Genomic DNA, 18,703 nt, shown 5'->3' with positions numbered 1-18,703 from the left:
CACTGGCTGCGGAGGTTGTAAATTATCAAATTTTGTAAGAAATATAAAATGACAACATTGAAAATGCTTCAAACTTACTCAACAAACTGAGTAGAAGCAACTCACGGTCGATCTTGAATGCCGTGAGTTGACTTTACTCAGTCTTCATCGAGTAGAACAACAACTCAAAATTGAGTAACCTACACCTTACTCAGTTTTAGGGTTGTCCCACTTTTAACGAAACTGAGTCGGATCCAACTCAATTTTGAGTAGAATTTTTTCTCGGTGCAGCTTTTTCCTGATAAAGCGCGTCTTGGGAGCGATTTTCTTCAGGTGCGACACTCCTCAGACGGCTGCATGCTGGTACGGTCAAAAAGAAAACGCTTTAATTTGAGCAATTTTCTTCTTGGTTTTCGTTCACGGTTGAGTTTGTTCTCAAATTTCTTTCATAGATTTCCAATGTGGTCCTTTTAGAAAATATTGTTCAAGCAATAATCAAACACCCCGGAAGAAAGGATGGTTATAATCATGGGTGGTTGTTTAGTAATAACACATAGCCTACTATTGTTGTGTCTTAGTAGCCCACGTTACCCAAAACATGGTTTATATACTTTTTCGGACATTAAATAGTAAAACATTAACAGTAAAGCCCAGTTTCGTGTTCAAAAGTAATCGCTCAAGAAACTTCTTGGCCGATTCTTGGCAGAAACTTTCTACAGTTGACTCTCTACATCTCGATATTTAAGGGACCATCGAGCATTGGCGTAGCTAGAGGGGGGGCCTGTGGGGCCTGTTGCCAACCCAAGTAGCCATTCCATTGCTGACTGGTTTTCTTTGATTTTTATTAGGGTTTTATTCCAGCAATAATTAAAACTCACAGTTTTATGACTACTTTTATGAAAACCATTGATGAAATGTTTTATAGTATACTTGAAGATATTCATAAAGCCAGATTTCAAGAGTAAACAAAACTCTCCGATATGTAAACCTTCTGGCATTCATTATTACCACAATAAAACTGTTCAAACTCTCAACAGATGGCAATCCGCTCGGTTAGTAACGACATCTGTTGGTGAAAAAGCAGAAACTACGACACTGCTAGGTTTATTGCGGTCATCATAAAAGTAAACTTGCTTTCGTTTTCTTTTTGCTAATTATGGTCGTCGCCATATTGAATAATTAGCTGACGTGAATTGAAAATAGTTAATTTTGCTCAAATAAGCAGTGAATTGATAGTTTGCCGTCATTTCCATAACATGCCCGCATAAATAAACTCTCTCAGTTGAGTGTTCTTGTGATTCGTTCCAAGATGATAATATTCACTGTTTTCGAAGCGCATTAATTTTATGTTTCTACTTTCTGCTTTCTACTTACGAATAATGTATCTTCCTAAACTTTACGTGCCATCGGAGAAGCTTCTCTGCATCTTGAGCTGTTATAATTTTTGTTGAAAAAAAACATCAACAATCATCATAACCTCTTTTCGAGAATGGATTTTTTTTTCAACTAGGTTTTAAAACAGTTTTATTGCTACTCTTAATGTGGTTTGCAAAACCACTCCGAGAGTGGTCCACTTAGCCGGAAGATGCTCTTAAAGAAGTTATCAAGAGGTTTTGATGTATAAATCAGTTTTATTGCAAGTTTTATAAAATTGGTCATGAAGATCTCTTACGGAGCCGAACAAAACTTAAAATGTTACTTGGGAAGTAGAGCGCTCAAGTAAAATTCCACCTTTTTCCGTAAGTAATTTTGACATTTGTTTAACTGACAGCAATTTAACGAAACGATGCTGTAAGAAGGATGCGAAGAAAAGGGCATCAAGTTGTTTACGATTTGGACTTAGAGAAATTTCGTTTCGTTCGTTTCCTCAGGAAATGTTATTGAAATTGAATGTACTTTTTCGCGCGCTTGAGGGGAAAATGATTCAATAATTCTTTAATTTGAAGAAGAGAGAGTCGATGACGAGAACTCTCTCATGTTACTTTCGCCCTTATTTAAACTCAATCTAGAATTTATAACTTTTGGGTGGGCTTCTGGGGAAAATCCTCGGGAAAATCCAAATACATAGTGAGATTCCAACGGAGTTGCGAAGCTTGCCAAGGAAAATAATGATGAGAGACATTGCGCTGGGATTCTGGGGAACTTTTAATAGTATTACAGCGAGAACTATGGATAGATACTAATTATAAATTCTGCAATTTAGGGGTTCGGACTACGGTGGGAGGAATTCTGCCGGGACTCTGGCGGTTACTTCATGGAGTTTTTGAAGAAATACTGGGACAATGATGAATCTTCTGGCATACGAAGGATTTTATCTGGGATTTCGCAGAAAGTCCTCTTGAAATTCTTCCAGGTGTTCCACCGGAACATCCACCAAGAGTTCGCCGGGGAATTTCTACAAAAAAAAACCTTCCATGAGGGATTGTTTATAACCGAGCGTCTGAGTAATTTAAAAAAAAAAGAAAAAAAAAAGGAATTTCGAAAGGAATAACTACATGAATTTCTGGAACAATCCTTGAAAGAACTCTCGTAGCCCTTAAGGAATTCCTGGAGATATTTCAGAAAGTATACCTGGAGGAATCCCTGGATGTACTCTTGGAGGAATCCTTAGAGCAATTTTGGAAGGAATCCCTGGAGAAATTTCTAAAGAAATCGCTTGAAGAATCCCGGGAATAATTCCTAGATAAATTTGAATTCTTGGAGGAATTTCCGAACGAATACCTGGAGGAAACCCTGGAGGAATTCCAGGAGACATTCATGGAGGATACCCTGTAGAAATTCCTGGAGCAAACCCTGGAAGAAATCCTGAAGAAATCGCTGAATGAATTCCTGGAGGATTCCCTAGAGGAATTCTGGAAGAAATCCCTGGAAAAATCCTTGAAGCAATTTCTGGATGAACCTCAAGTGGAATGCCTGAAGGAACTTCTGGACAAATTCCTGGTGGAATCCCAGGAGGAACTCCCAGAAACTCCTGGAAAAATTCCACGAGGAAACTCTGGGAGAATTTCCGGAGAAATTTTTGGAAAGATTCCTGAAGAATTTCCTGAAAGAATTTCTGAAATAATCCCTGGAGGACTTCCCGTCATCAGGATGTCGGATAGCAACCCGACTAAAATGGTTCTCGAGAGTCATCCGACCGATACAAGAAGACGTGGAGCGCAGCGAGCTAGGTGGGTCGACCATGTGGAGGACGACCTGTGGACCCTACGCAGATGAAATTTCTAGAGCAGTCCCTGGAGGAGAATGCCTGAAGAAATATCTTGGAATAATCCTAGATAAATTCCGGGAAGAATTCTTGAGGAAATTTCTGAAAGAATCCCTGGACGATTTCCTGGGAAAAAAAATCTGGAAAATTACAGCAGTAATTTCTGAGGGAATTTCTGGGTTAAATACTGAAAGATTTTTAGAAGAAATTTCTGGAGTAATTCCTGGTGAAATTTAAGAGGAATGCCAGGATGAATCCCTGGAGAAATTCCTACAGAAATCCCTGGAGGAATACCTGGAGGTATTCCTGAAAGAATTGCTGGAGGAATTCCTAGAGTAATTTCTAGAGCAATTCTTGGAGGAATTCCTGGAGGATTTTCTGGAAGAACTACTGGAGAACTTTCTGTAAGAATCTCTGGAGGAATTCTTGGAGGAATCCCAGAAAGAATTTCTGGAGGAATCTCTAGAGCGATTCCTTGAGGTATCTCTAGAGAAGCCCTTGAAGAAACTCCTGGAGAAATCTCTAGATGAATTCCTGCAGGTATGTTTGGGAAAATCTCTGGAGGAATCATTAGAGCAATTATGGGATTTTTTGGAGGAATTGGTGGACAAATTCCTGAAGGAATCGCTAGAAGAATTCTTGGAGCAATCCCTGGAAGAATTCCTGGAGAAATCCCTGAGGAAATTCCTGAAGGAATCTCTGGAGGATATCCTGGAAGAATTTGTGGACAAATTAAGAAGAAACTCCTGGCGGAGTCCCAGAAAATATTGCTGGAAGATTTTCTGAAAGTATATCTGGAGGAATTCCTGGAAAAATCGCTAGAAGAAATCCCTGGACGAAGTTCTGAAGAAACCTCTTGACGGATTGCTGATGGAATCCTTAGAGAAATCTCTAGAGAAATTCTTGAAAGAATCATTGGGGCAATTCTTTGAAAAATCCCTGAAGGAATTTCTGCAGGAATCCCTGCAACAATTTCTGGAGGAAAGCCAGGAAAATTTTCTGAGAAAATTCCTGGCGGAATCCCTGGAGGAATTCCTGAAAAAATCAATGAATGCATTCCTAGATGAATCTCTAGTAGAATTCCTGGAGAAATTCCTAGAAGAATTCTCAGAGGAATCATCGGAGGTATTCCTGGACGAATCTGGAATCTTTAGATGAATCCTTGGTAAATTCGTGGTGGAATTTCTAGGGCAATCCATGATATAACTCCTGGAGAAATCTTTGAAGGAATCCCAGTAGGAATCGTTGGAGGAGAAATTCCTGGAGGAAAGCCTGGAAGAATTCCCGGAGGAATCCCTGGAAAAACTCCTGAAGGAATTCCTTAAAAATAATCCTCAAAGAATTACTAAAGGAATGCCTGAAAGATTTCCTTGAAAAATTCCTGGAGGAATTGCTATAAGAATTTCCAAGGAAATTCCTGGATCAATTTCTGGATACATTTCCTGGAGGAATTCTTGAAAAAAATCCTGAGGTAATTCCTGGTGGAATTCTTGAAGGTATTCCTGGAGGAGTCTCTGAATGAAATCCTGGTGGAATGCCTGGATAAATCCCTGGAAGAAGTCCTATAGAAATCCTTGAAGGAACTCCAGGAGGAATGCCTGTGGGTATTTCTAAAATAATTGGTGGAGGAATTCCTAGAGTAATTTCTAAAGGATTCCCTAGAAGAATTCCTGAAAGAATGCCTTGAAGAACCCCTGGAACAATTCTTGGAGACATGCTTGTAACAACTCCTGGAGGAATCTCTAGAGAAATTCCTTGATAAATTTCCAGAGGAATTCCTGAAGCAATCCCTGCATAAATTCCATGAGGAATCTCTAGAGAAATCCCTGAAGGAATTCCTGGAGGATTTTGTTGAAGAATCACTGGAGAACTTTCAGGAAGAATCCCTGAAGGAACCTCTAGAGGAATTTCTTGAAGTATATCTAAAGGAATACCAGGAGTAATCTCTGGAGAAATTCCTAGAGGAATCTCTAGAGGATGAATCCCTGTAAGATTTTTTACAGGAATCCCTACAGGAATACCCAGAGGAATCCTGGAACAATTGCTGGAGGAATTTTTGGAGGTATACCTTGAGGAATTCCTGGAGGAACCCCAGGACGAATTCCTGAAGATATTCAAGGATCAATTTCTGAGGGAATTCCAGGATAAGTTTCTGGAGAAGTCCCAGGAGGAAGTACTGAAGAAATCGCTGAAATTCTTGAGGAAATCCTGAAGGAATCCAAAAAAGAGTACGTAAAGGAACTCTTGGATGAATCCCTGTAGCAGATCCTGAAGAAACCTCATGAGGAATCTCGGATTCAATCCCAAGAGGAATTCCTAAGGAAATCTCTTAAACAGTTCCTGTAGGAAGTCTTCGATTAATTCCTGGAGGAGTTTCTGAAACAATACCTGAAAGAATAACTGAATCCCAAGAAGAGTTCTAGGAGGCATTTTTTTTTCAATAATCCCATAAGTTGTTTCTAAAGGAATCACAGAAAAAAATCCCGGGGTAATCCCTGGAAGAATTCTTGGAGGAATTTCTGAAGATACCCCATGAGGAATCCCGGAAGCAATCCTTAGGGAGTCTCAGGAGAGCTTTCTTAGTGAATTCCTGGAAGAGTTTCTGTAGGAATCTTTGAATAAAAAAGTATTGAAGGAATAATTTGATGGACGCCTAAAGGATTTTTTGTACAAAATGTTGAAGCAATTCCTGGATTGATTTTTGAATAATTTCTATTATATTTTTTAAAAGAATATCTGGAAGACATTCCTGCAGAAATACTTCACAAATATTTCAAATAATTCTGGAATTCTGGAAGGAGTACATGGAGAAATCCCTGAAGAAATCTCTGAAGGAATACCATAAACCATCTCTGGAGAAATTCCTGAAGGAAACCGCGAAAACAGCACTGGAACAATCACTGGAAGAACCTCTATATCTTTAGGAAAAATCCTCGAAGATATGTCTGAAGGAATCTCTGGATGAATTGTTGAAGGAATCTCTGGATGAATCCATGATGGAATCACTGCAAAATTCCTGGAGTTTATAGTTTAAAAAACAATACGAGCAACTCTAAAACAGTCATTTGATTCCTTAAAACTGCAATGCCGATTTGCATATTCACATATCGCGCGACCATGCCGCTTAAAAGTCATCTCAAGTCAGGCCTCCCCCCTGGGCCCCCTCCAGAAAAAAAATCCTAGCTACGCCAATGATCGAGATAGGGAGAGATCGAATTCAAGAACCAATTTGAAATGCACACTAGATTGAAAAACCGTCCGTAACTAGGAAAAACCATCAACAAACAAATGTCACTTCGCTTTCCCAGAATGTTTTGCTCCTAAGAAACGAGATCTAGCAACCTGTAAATACGGGCATATCGACACATGGAGAGAAAACCTAGAACAAAAACGATCGAGATCGCATCGAGATAGAGAGATATCGAGATAAGGAGATATCGACAAGTAGAAAGGTAAAATGTGTGTAGATTGAAGGGACTGACCAAACCATCGAGATATGGAGAGATATCGAGATGTAGAACATCGACATGTAGAGAGTCGACTGTATTATGATTGCCATATGAACTGTCATTTCTTTGCAACTGCATACTGCGACCGCAGAAAACCGGTTTCTTGAGCGATTCAGGCAAGAGATTTCCCATGCATCAAGATAGGCTGAGAAATTCCTTCTGAACTGCAAACAGCCCTTGAAAAAATATTCGTGGTATTCTAATATTAAAGGAAAAACATCTATACATACTCTACATGTATGTCAATCTATGAAAATCAACTTGGAATAAAAATTTAGAAGCGCAATTGAGATTGCAAAAAACCTAGCAGTTCGAATTTCCCATCGTTTTAAATTTCAACATGTGCACAGAAAAAAAAATCTGAAAATTACACTGGCAATCGTCAAATATGACCCGTAAACAAGCTCAAACTGCCAATGTAGGCAGCCAGGAAACTGATACATTGCTGTTTGTTGTTCTGTTCGACGATAGATACGTCGTTTCAGCAGTGAACATCACCGGATGAAAAACATTTCGCTTCCCTGTGCCGGTTATGAGCTCTAAGCCTGCTGTTCCTGTTTTGTTGTTTCTACCCTCCTCCGCCAAACCAAACGCGGCACGGTGCCTACTTCGATTGACAACGTTTTTTTTTTGCAGTTAGAGTAATATGTGCGTTGACTGGTTCGCTGTTTGGTGTGTTATTCTTTCAGATTTCACAGATTGAGAGTATCGCATGTGTTCTCCTTCGTTGTATGCACATCAAACATTAAAGTAGGTCAGTTTTCCCCACACAATCAATTTTTCTTACCGCATCCATTGTTTTGAAGTGCCTAAAATTGCATGTATGAAGTCCATGGTTATGAAAAATGGAAAACCCATGCCATAACCGACCTACTTTGATTTCAATCGAAAAGTTGATCGGTATGACCTTATGTACCAGAACTGCACAACCTGAAACAAATTGCAGTGATAATTTGGACTCAATTTAGATTCGTTTGAAAAAAAAAATGTTATTTTTCTCCACTGACTCAGTTATTTCCTTGGTATAAATACGAAAACGGCATAAGTAGCATCATTCTCTACGTTTTCCTTCTATTCCGCTGAAACTGCACCAAAATTATCACAAATTCAATATTAAACTCCGAAAACTAAATTCAATTACACACATTTTCCAACATCCAACAACCGTGATAGTCGATGTACTTATGCAGCTCGGCAGCCCCGTCAAATGGACTTTACAAAAAATAAACGAAAACTTCTCCACTTCCTCTCGATCGACTAACAACGTGCTCATCTCGACGGAGGATTTTCATGATGAATAAAACATCAACAATTTAAATTGAAATTCTAACTCCACCCATCCCCACCCTATTCTCCAGCCGAAAACTTCATCCGAGGAATCGATCATAGCAAAGCTACGACTAGTAGGACACATCCGAAACTCCGCTCAACAACAGTTTAGTATCACAGCCACATTCACATCAAAATCCACTGCACCAGCTCAGCAGTAAGTGCACACATTTCCCCCATCGAGCCCTTTTAATGGAACAAGTTTCAACAACCATTTCGTCGCATCGCAGCAACCCTCTCTCGTCGTTTTGCGGTCGGTGCTAAATAAATTGTTGTATCTCTGCACAGTGCACACACACAATATGTGGCACACTGTGCGCGCTTGCTTCGACCAACGTAACCTCAAAAACGTTTTCATTTTGTTTTAAATATTAATACCTATCCCCCCCCGTTGGTACATATGAAGGGACTTTAATTTAATTTGCACAATGTCCTTGCACTGTTTGCTTTGGCGCACGTGGTTTAATCTAAATGTCAATCGGTGAAATACGTGGTGCACGTGACTCGCCGAAACAAGGTAGGCTGTGAAATTTTGAATACGGTGACACCGCCAACTACGTCGATTACAACTTAAAACTTTAACAACAGGAATACAAGTTTTATTCAGTCTTTTCAAAACAATTATAAACGAAAACAAAACTTTCTCAGCCCCACAATGGGAAACCAGTTTTCTTCTTCTTTTTTTCTTGTATGTGAATGGTTAGTGGGATGGTTTTCTCCACAATGACTGGCCTATCGAGGAACACCGGGATACGCTTTTCAACCTTCACCGGAAATGGTCTTGGCACTTCGACGTACTCTTTATGAATCACGGGCACCTTCACTTCGACCCTGTATGGCACTGGGCGATCAATGTGGACGGGTACGCGCTTCTCCACGATCACTGGGACTTTCTTCTCCACAATAACCGGAACCTTCTTCTCGATCTCCACTGGAACCGGCACTTTGACTTCAACGGGAATGTGTTTCTCCACTTCTACCGGATAGGGCACTGCAACGTGTTTCACTTGCGGTTCTGGCACGGCTGGGCTCCACTCTTCCAGATCCTCTGGGAAGTTCTCGAACTCGTGGTTGTCCGCCGAAAGACCTTCCAACGAGACATCGTCCGCCACTCCGAGATCGTCCCACAGGTCCCGTTTGCTCTTTTTGCTATCATCGACTGCTGCACTGGCGGCGATCGCCAGGGCCATTGGAAAGATTACGAACGCCTAGGTGAATTACGCCAAGTTGTTACTATCTACGGTACATAGCTGCCTTGAAGGAGACCTACCTTCATAACGAGCGTATCGTAGCAGAAATGATGTCCCAGCGCACACCAAAAGTGTATTTTTTTTTCTCGGTTATGAACCGGTGAGATGAGCACAGCTGACTGATGGGTGGCCACCGAAAAGGTGGTGGTTTTTATACAACTCTCACTCTCGTTGCAGCGGTGACCACGCACCGGGCGATCGACGCACTCCGGCCAATACCGCTCGACGCTCGTCTTTTCTCTACTGACGAGTCGTCACGACCACGTCGGCCACATTGTCTTTCAACAGATTTGCAAATCACAATGACGTCTTTTTTCCCATACCAAATTCTTCATGAACTCCTAAATCAAAGTTGGCCACGAAGCGATTGACTTGATTCGGTCACAGTATGAGCTGGCTGAGCAGCAATCACAGTAGCCCGCGACAGAACGATTCAGGCGGCGCCTACTACCAAAGCCAACTACCATTCGAAATTCAAACAAGCGCAGGAATCCCTTTGGGCGCACTTAACAAATCACACCGAGCAGCATCATGTCGAACACTAATTGATCCGAATGATTGGCTAGCTGGTTCATTGAAATGTAAAACCAGAAGCATCCCCCCCCCCTCTCCTCTATAGACGGGAGTTGGGAGCAATGTTCGACGCCAGTTCGAGCAAACCTTTGTGGTTTCCGAAACAACACGCATTCGCCAAACTGCGTTCGAGAGAAGTAGGCGCTGGGCGCAGCATCCACCACGAATGCTAATGATCAATTATCATATGATGATGCACCACGAGAGCTAATGTGAGCCGAGATCTAGCATCAGACGCCGACTGCGAGTGCAGCAACGAGTGTGGTTGGTCGGAATTTTGTGGTCAAAACGTAAGGGTCGATTGGTTGGCTGTGAGGTATTAGATTGATATAATTGATTGAGCGGGGCTCTAGTAGCTTTATGTATGTAAAAAGCCAAATACAATTATGTATATGTATTGCGCAAACAGGTGGAAATTATTGACGTACACTTTTTAGAAATTAGAGATGGGGAAGTCCGTCAGTCGTGCTTTCTCGGTAGGTATGGTCAGGTTGATGACCGGACCTGCCAATTACAATATGGAAGAAAATTTGCGTTCAGTGTTTCAAGAATGTTTTCACGACATCATTTTTTGGAATTTTATTAGTTTTAGCGTATAGGTATATGTTTAGTGGACACTGAATCAAATCAAACTAACAAGAATAGTTCCTATAAATATGCATTTGATGAAACAGAACGCAGCAAGATTTGCGTGTGATTGATTGTATTTAAAATTTTCTGCCGCGTTTTTATTCTCTTCACTTGGCGTTAAATTTTTCTGGAGAATTTGTCAAATATAAACCTCGTAACTAGTATCATACGGGCGTATCTACAATGATCCATTTCTTTTCAATGAATTTCTATTTGTTTTCAAGTCTTTAACCCCATTATGAAAAAACGAAGTATTTCACTCACCAATAGAATAATCTCAGTTTGTTTCTAATAACAATGCCCCCATCGACTATGAACCCGAAGTACCTAATACTTGATTAACGTTCAGTAAACTATGAAAATATTAGAATTTAACTAAATAATAAAGACAAGTAAACTATATCGAGGCGTGAACTGATATGAATAGTGCCACTGGAGTCTTTAATGCAAAGCTGTTTGAAATAATAAGAGAATAAGTGCCAATGACTAGACGGCGACGTAAACATGTTTCCTATAACCCGGATTGGTTTACAAAAAAAAAAAAAAAAATCGCGAACAAAAGTCGCATAAAATACATAGAGACAATAAAAACTCAGTGAATTTGGAATCGGACGAAAGACGCACCAAACAAGCAACAAAGAAGGCGCGGCGATTACTCTTTATCCCAACTGGTAACAGATAATGACATGATCTCGAAAATTTTTGCTGCAGACAAAACGGAAGCCGAATTTGTTGCGTACTTTTTAACTCGATTATCACTAACCCATAAAATCAAAACTGTTTGATGTTTACTGACTCGAAGTCACCGATCTATAATCACAATGTAAGGCATAAAAATCTCTAAACTGGTGGTGTGCGATGTTTATACTATTCTGTTCAAGTTAGGACAAACTTATGTCAAACTGGGTGGATTGTCGCAACAAATGCAGGTTGTGACATTGTCATTATTGTTGCGCGATGGTTGAAATTTGAGTGAACCTTGCCGTCGATTCGTCATTGAAATAATCATCATCATTGAAAAATTCGAAAGCAGTTTTCTTGCTCAAAACTGAAATTTCCACAGTGAAAAGGTATTCACTATATTGTGGGTGAAGAATAGAGTACAGTGAACACATTTTCACTGCATAAATCTCAGTTTTGAAGGAGAAAACTGCTTTCGAACTTTCAATGATGACGATTGTGTCAATGACGAATCCTTCAACCTTAAAGGAAATCACCGTATATTTTTGGAGATTAAAAAACACTTACATATTCGATGTACCTTGGAACATCACTTCGAGTAAATCAAAATAATGAGGAATTATTTCCTGAATAGTAAAGAAACTGACAATAGGGGTATACTTTCCCAAAATAAATTCACAAAATACAGTATACTCATTAAAACCTTCCTAAACAAGGTTGTCTATATGAAGCTTTTCGAAATACCTCCATCAAAGAATAAAAATAGGAAGTATGCCATCTCCAACCCCCCCGTAACTTGACAGATGAGCTCAGTTTCACGTACCTACTTGCAAATCGCAGATGTCGCTACTGTTCGTAAACAACGGGTCCATCCTTCACTGACGCAACAATTTTTGTCCATGCGAAAACATCTTTTTGTTTCGTGGTGAGTGGAAGCCAACAAGAGGCTAGCGTTTCGTATCAAAAGGACGTATTCAACAGAAGCGCAAAAACTAATGCTCATTAAATTGAAATTATTTTGATTTTTCTTTTTTATTTGATGTAAGAAATGTAATAAAAGCACATGTTTGAACGGTCTTCCTTATTAATTGGTGACTGCGCAGTGCGCATGCTAGACCAAACCGAAGATCAAACTCGAAAAAAAACATCAACAAATGATTATTTTTAACTTCTATTTTGGCTTTGCCCCCAGATATGTAGCTGTAAAAGGTTAGCATAAGTAACCTAATTTATTACTTGGTGGTGCTTAATAACCGCACTAGAAGAAAACATGAGTTTCTTATCAATTTTATGAAAGCCGACTGTTTTGCCTTTACCCTCGCTTCTAGTAAACAAAATTCATCATGCCGCACTTAATTTGCATTTACCTATCACAAAAAAGCGGAAACAACAAATTAAGGTTCCTGTTTAATGTTTTAATTTTTTTTTGTGCGGTTTGTTATTGTCGATTTTCGTCCTTTTCAAAAGTAGCGCTTGCCGCTTTGAATCTGACAGTACCACCAAAATTTTTAGGTACGCTGACGTTGTTCGGCAGCTGTGAAGAAGCTCCCGGGTTGGCCATCTCCTGCCTTTTTCTATGTAAACGTCAAGCGACAAGAGAAGTGGCGCTCTCTAAGCGTATCAAGGTGGAAGCTCTCTGCAACAGTGTTCGTGATATGTCATAAGAGAAGGTGGTGTGCGTATGTTTTGGTATGCGCAAGGTTGAACTTTCATCCGCAGATAGCGCTGCGGTAGTATCCCCCCGAGTATCAACGGAGTGCGCATTCTTGATATTCTTATTCTTTGCCTGTATGCTATACCGAAATACGTAATTTAGCTCTAGTTTCTGATGTCGCACAACTCTCAAGTTGTATAAAGCTAATCAAGCGTAAGCGATGGTTGCAATACATTCACAGATCATCATATTGTCTCTTTAATTTTAAAAATGTTCTCTTGTAAAATGAAACATCGCCGTTACATTAGGTAGATACAAGATGTGGGTTCATGTTCTAAAATTTTTGTAGCTGATATCTGAACACAGTTTGATAAAACAAGCTGATCAAGTATTCCTCAAAGCACAAAACTTTTATAACAGTTGGCCAATTTGCCAATAGATATGAGTTTTCAAGCTATTGGTTGCATGTGTAAAAATCAAAAATTATCAAAAAATTGCGCCAAGATTTTTTATCTGTATTAACGAGATTCATCTATTCATCTCGGGACTCACACATCACTTCTCTTCCGATGGATTGTGATTTTATCGGGATTGGGATTCGATCCCAGATACTCGGCGTGATAGTCACGTACTTTAACCATCACACCAGGCCCGCTCCACTAGCAAAGAAATTCTTCAGTTTTTTTATACTATGTAGATGTTTTCCAGGTTTTATTCTAAGATTCTCTCCAGACTTCCTGTATTAATTTCACCAGAGACTTATTGGGTAAGATCATCTTTTTTTTTATCAAAACAGCGATCTAGGGCATCTTTCGGGACACATATACCCGAAGCAGTAAATATGTGGGTACTAAGCATCGATCAATCCAGAAAAATAAAGTCTGGATCTTGTTTTTTCTAGGCCTAGAGTACCTCCCTGCGTACCAGAAATTCTCTCTGGGGATTCTACCAGGAATTGCCTTTGAAGATTTCCTCAGAAAATGTAAATCAATGGGAAAAGGTAGAATCGACAACAAGAGTTCGAAAAGGAACGCGTGAATGAACTTCAGGGGGAATTGAAAAAAACTCTAGGGAACTCCTAGGGGGAAAAAAACAGAGGAAACTGCTGTAAGAATTACCCGAGGGAACTCCTGGAGAGATCTCAATAGGGAACTGTTGCAGAAACCTCGAAAAAAAACCTGGAAAATCTCCAGAAGAAATCCCCAAGTGACAATCCTAGGGAATCCCCAAAAGAAACTTCTGAATTCTGAACTTCTGAAGATCTCCTGGAAGATTCATTAGATGTAACAAACTGAACTAACTTCTGGGAAATCCACTGAGAAATGATCAGAAGGAACTGCTGGCGGAATCCCAGAAGAATCCCCAGAGGGAACTTCTGCAGAAATCCCTCGAGGGAACACCTGAAGGAATCATCAGAAAAGGAAATTCCTGAAGGAATTCCCAGAGGGAGTCCTATGAGGAAACACCCTGAAAATAGACTCTTGGAGGATTCCTCAAATTCTTCCATTGAAATATCCAGAGGAAACTAACTCCTTGAGAAATTTAAAAAGGGAATTCCCGAAGAAATCTTCAGAGGGAAATCCTAGGGGAATCCCCAGAAAAAAAAAGAAGTTCACATAAGATAGCTTGACAGCCTTCTAGGCATCTTCTGACAGAAAGGGATTTTTAATATTATCGTACAAATTGGGCCGAAGAGTCTCAGATTTTTATGAATTTTTTTCCACAAGCTGGGCTCATGAATATATGAACAAAAAATAATTTAGAAAAATTCAGGGTCGCCTATTTTCCCCTGACACTACTTACTTTGAAAAATCATAATTCAAAAACGAAGCATCATAAAAACAAAGATTTTTTTAGGAAATGAAAGTAAAATATCTCAGAAATCCAAAAAAAAAAGTTTTCTTCAAAATTTTCACAGTTTAGAAAATTCGTAAAGAAAAGTCGGAAAAACAATGCCCGAACTCGTGGAATATTTAAAAAAAAATTGAGAAGGTTATTTCATAAGCATTAATCGCCTAAATTTTTGGAATGCACTTTTTTTATCTGTTTAAACGAGATTTTTAGCCCTAAGATCCACTTTTTTTTGGTTTGCGAGGTTATAGAAGCCTTTTCTTTGAAAAATCATGACTCAAGAACGAAGCATCGTAGAAACAAAGTTTTTTAATGAAAATGAAAGCAAATTTTCTCAGGAATAAAAAAAAACATATTAAGTGGAAAATATTTTCCACAAATTTTTTCACTGTTGAGAAAATTTAAAAAGAAAAGCCGGAAAAACTATTCCCGAACTCGCCGAAAATTTTCAAAAAAATATTTTTGAGTAAGTAATCTCATAAGCTTTGATCGCTGAAATTTTTGGAACGGACTTTTTTTTTCTTTCTTGAGTTATGGTCAATTTTGTTAAAAATAACTATGTACGCATATATTATATGGTCATTTTTCACATAATTGACCATAACTCAAGAACGAAAAACAAGTGCATTCAAAAATTTTCAGCCATCAAAACTTATGAAACTACCTTCTCAAAAATATGTTTTTGAAAATTTCCCGCGAGTTCGAGCATAGTTTTTCCGGCTTTTCTTCATGAATTTCCTCAACGGTGAAAAATTTTGGGTAAATCTTTTTCCTTTTAATATTTTTTTTGATTCCTGAGAAAATTAGCTTTCATTTTCTAAAAAAAAACTTTGTTTCTACGATGCTTCGTTCTTGAGTTATGATTTTTCAAAGAAAAGGCTTATAGGACACATTTGGACATTTTTCAACAAAATTGGACATAACTCAAAAACGAAAAAGAAGCGCATTCCAAAAATTTCAGCGATTAAAACTTATGGAATAACCTTCCCAAAAATATTTTTTTACGAGTTCGGGCATTGTTTTTCCGGCTTTTCTTTACGAATTTTCTCAACTGTGGAAAATTTTGTGGCAAACTTTTTCCAGTTCATATTTCTTTTATTTCTGAGGAAATTTGCTTTAATTTTCTAAAAAAAACTTTGTTTCTATGATGCTTCGTTCTTGAGTTATGATTTCTCAAAGTAAGTAATGTCAGGGGAAAACAAAGAATTTCCACCTGAGTTTTCCGGGAAAATATGCCTTGAATTTTTCTCAATTTTTTTTGTGTTCATATATTCATGAGCCCTGCCTCTGGAAAAAGTTTCATGAATATCTGGGACCCTTCGGCCAAATCCCGTACGGTGATAAAAAAATGCCCACCAGCTTGAAAAGTTTAGCATCACTTAAAAACTTGTCAATTTATGCTGCTATATCTCGCGATCCCGATAAGTTGGAATTTGGCAATTGTTCATAAGGCAGTTGACATTCTGAAGGTAAGTAGTTTTTGGTTCGCAATTTTGCCGCTAGGCAACGCTAGTGAATATGTAAAAATTTGCATTTTTAACCAGCTCTATCTCACAGTCCCAATTATATAGAAAGTTCAAGTCTTCGGCAAAGTTGTTCAGAAGGTCTTTGGCATCGTAAAGACAAGCAGTTGGATTCGCAATTCTGCTGCTAGGTGGCCTTAGTGAGCATAAAATATAAGCATTTTTAATAAGCTCTATCTCATGATTTTGATAAAACAAAATGTTCGTGTCTTGGGCTAAGTTGTTCAGAAGGTCATTTGCACCCCGGAAGGCAAACAGTTTAGTTCAAAGTTCTGCCGCTAGCTAGAGTATGTTAATTTTAGCATGTTTAAGAAGTTTTACTTCGCGATTCTGATCAGATTCAAAATAATAATCAAACATTGATCATTTGAGTATGAAGTAAATCAGGTCATAACCACTTGGACATCGACTGCATCATACCATAATCACTTGAATATGAAGTGAATCGGACATGAATCGCTTGAAGATTAAATTAAACATACCATAATCACTTGAATATGAAGTAAATCGAGCCTGCATCACTTAATTATGAAGTGAATCAGATCCGAATCTCTTGAATACGAAGATAATCAGACCTGAATCACTTAAATATGAAGAGAATCAGACCTGAATCACCTGAAGATTATGTAAAACGGACATGAATCACTTGAATATCAAGTGAATCAGACCTAAATCACTTGAATAAGAAGTGAAACGGATCAAATCCACTTGAATATGAAACAAATCATACCATAATCACTTGAATATTAAGTTAATCAGACCTGCACCACTTGAATATCAAGTGATTGATTGATTTATCTTTATTATAGAGACTTTCAGCCCTTGGCTGGTTCGTCTCTAAAGAATAGCAAGTGAATCGGACTTGAGTCACTTGAATATGAAGTGAATCATACCTGAATCACTCAAAGGGTCTCAAGGACGTTCCAGGGTATCCGAGGGGGTTTCTGGGGGATACCAAAAACTTTCAGGAGCATTTAAGCAAGAGTCCAGGGGGTCTCTGGGGCGCTTACAGGGGGTATCAGGTGCGTTAAAAGTCCTTGAGGTGCGTTTAGGTGGTTTTAAGGGGATGTCAGTGGCATTTCTTGAAGCTTCGAAGATTTTCGGGTTGGCTTTAGAGGCGTTACGCATGCCCGAGGACGCCCGAGACGTTTTGAAGGGTTTCTTGTGCTTTACATAAAGACCGAGTAGGTGCTGGTTTTAGGGGTGTTTCGGAGACACTTCAGGAGCTTCAGACACATAACATAAGTGGAACTCTGGCTCAAAAAGTTGATGCCTTTCCGAGTTCGAACGCTGGTATACAGGGCATCGAAATGTCAAATGCATTATAACATTATTGCCACACTATTTTTCAGCATGTATACCATTTTTCATTGCTGTGAAGTAAAACAAAGACCTCATAGATCTAGACTGGCAGCACGTGGAGATCTAAAATAGGGCATAAATTGTAATAAACTTTGTAAACTCAAGTCGAAAGTACGTTTTATAGCTTTAAATATAAAGGAAGATCGATATGTGGAACGTGGATGTGATATTTCGAAGAGTTCAATGAATTTATGGCAACATGAATAAGTGGATTTCCAGCAGCTAGTTTTGCGCATACCTCAGATGCCAATCTTCGTTCCTGTATTTTTTGCCAAAACTGGAATGCTGGTTGGATCAGATGTTTTTTGTTTACCAAAATAAGTGACAGTTCGACGCCTTTTATGAAAGATATAACAGTTTCGCGTGCTGGAAAATGATACAACTTTTTCCTTCGCTCTGACCATGGAGTTCCACTTATGTTATGTGCTTCAGAGGAATTTCGGTTGGTTTTAGAGGCGTTACATGTGCGTTCTCAGTGGTTTCAGAGGGTCTCAGGTACGCTGCATGGTGTCCATGGGGATTTTTGAAGACTTTCGAAGGCATTTCATGAAGTTTCCGAGGATTTTCAGCAGATTTCAAAAGTGGTACATGGGACTTCATGGACGTTTGCGGGGGTTCTGGAACGCTTTTCATCGTAAAATGACCTAAACGCTGACGTTTCTGCTACATTTTTAATGTTTAATTTCAATTAAAGAAAAAACACCCTCTAAATGTTATTTTTTTTTTGTTTTGTTTGTGTTACGATACTGACAGATCTTTTCGCATCAATGCCCCTCAAATAAATGATAAATAAAAATTCATTCTACACTATTCAATCGTATCGGTTGGGAAAGATTCAAGGTTTATGTAGCGTCTAAACAATTTTGCTTATACCGTCTACCCCCGTTGGTTTGAACGACATCTCATGCAAACCAATGGGGTTCATTTTTAATTTGAACTTCAAGTAACCCTGATGGCAACCCTTTTTGCTGTTTTGTTTTGATTGTACGTTCCGTTTCACCCCGTTCCATGAGCAATATGATGGTTGAACCATTTTTAGTTTGAACGATTTGCAGATTAGAGGGGGTCCAATTGAAATGTGCTCAGGTTAGATGGGGTCAAACCAACGGGGCTAGATGGTACAGATTTTTCCTTTTATTTTTTGCATTTATTTTCAT

General features: G+C 39.0%; 1 protein-coding gene and 1 long non-coding RNA gene across 3 annotated transcripts in view; one reads left to right on the top strand and one right to left on the bottom strand.

The window, feature by feature from the left end:
* The window catches only part of LOC115265377 (uncharacterized), a 324,698-nt gene that overhangs the window by 299,815 nt on the left and 6,180 nt on the right, over positions 1-18,703 (top strand). The window lies entirely within an intron of this gene.
* Positions 7,525-9,974, bottom strand: LOC109409792 (titin). Its single transcript, XM_019683297.3, has 2 exons — positions 9,293-9,974; positions 7,525-9,230 (listed from the first exon to the last, which is right to left on the bottom strand). The coding sequence occupies exons 1-2, from the start codon at positions 9,296-9,298 to the stop codon at positions 8,667-8,669; spliced, it is 570 nt and encodes a 189-aa protein (XP_019538842.1). The 5' UTR covers positions 9,299-9,974; the 3' UTR covers positions 7,525-8,666.

Source organism: Aedes albopictus, chromosome 2 (assembly GCF_035046485.1).
Source record: "Aedes albopictus strain Foshan chromosome 2, AalbF5, whole genome shotgun sequence".
NCBI lineage: Eukaryota > Metazoa > Arthropoda > Insecta > Diptera > Culicidae > Aedes > Aedes albopictus.
The sequence above is the reverse complement of the archived record's forward strand: the minus strand, read 5'-3'. Positions and strand labels throughout refer to the sequence as shown.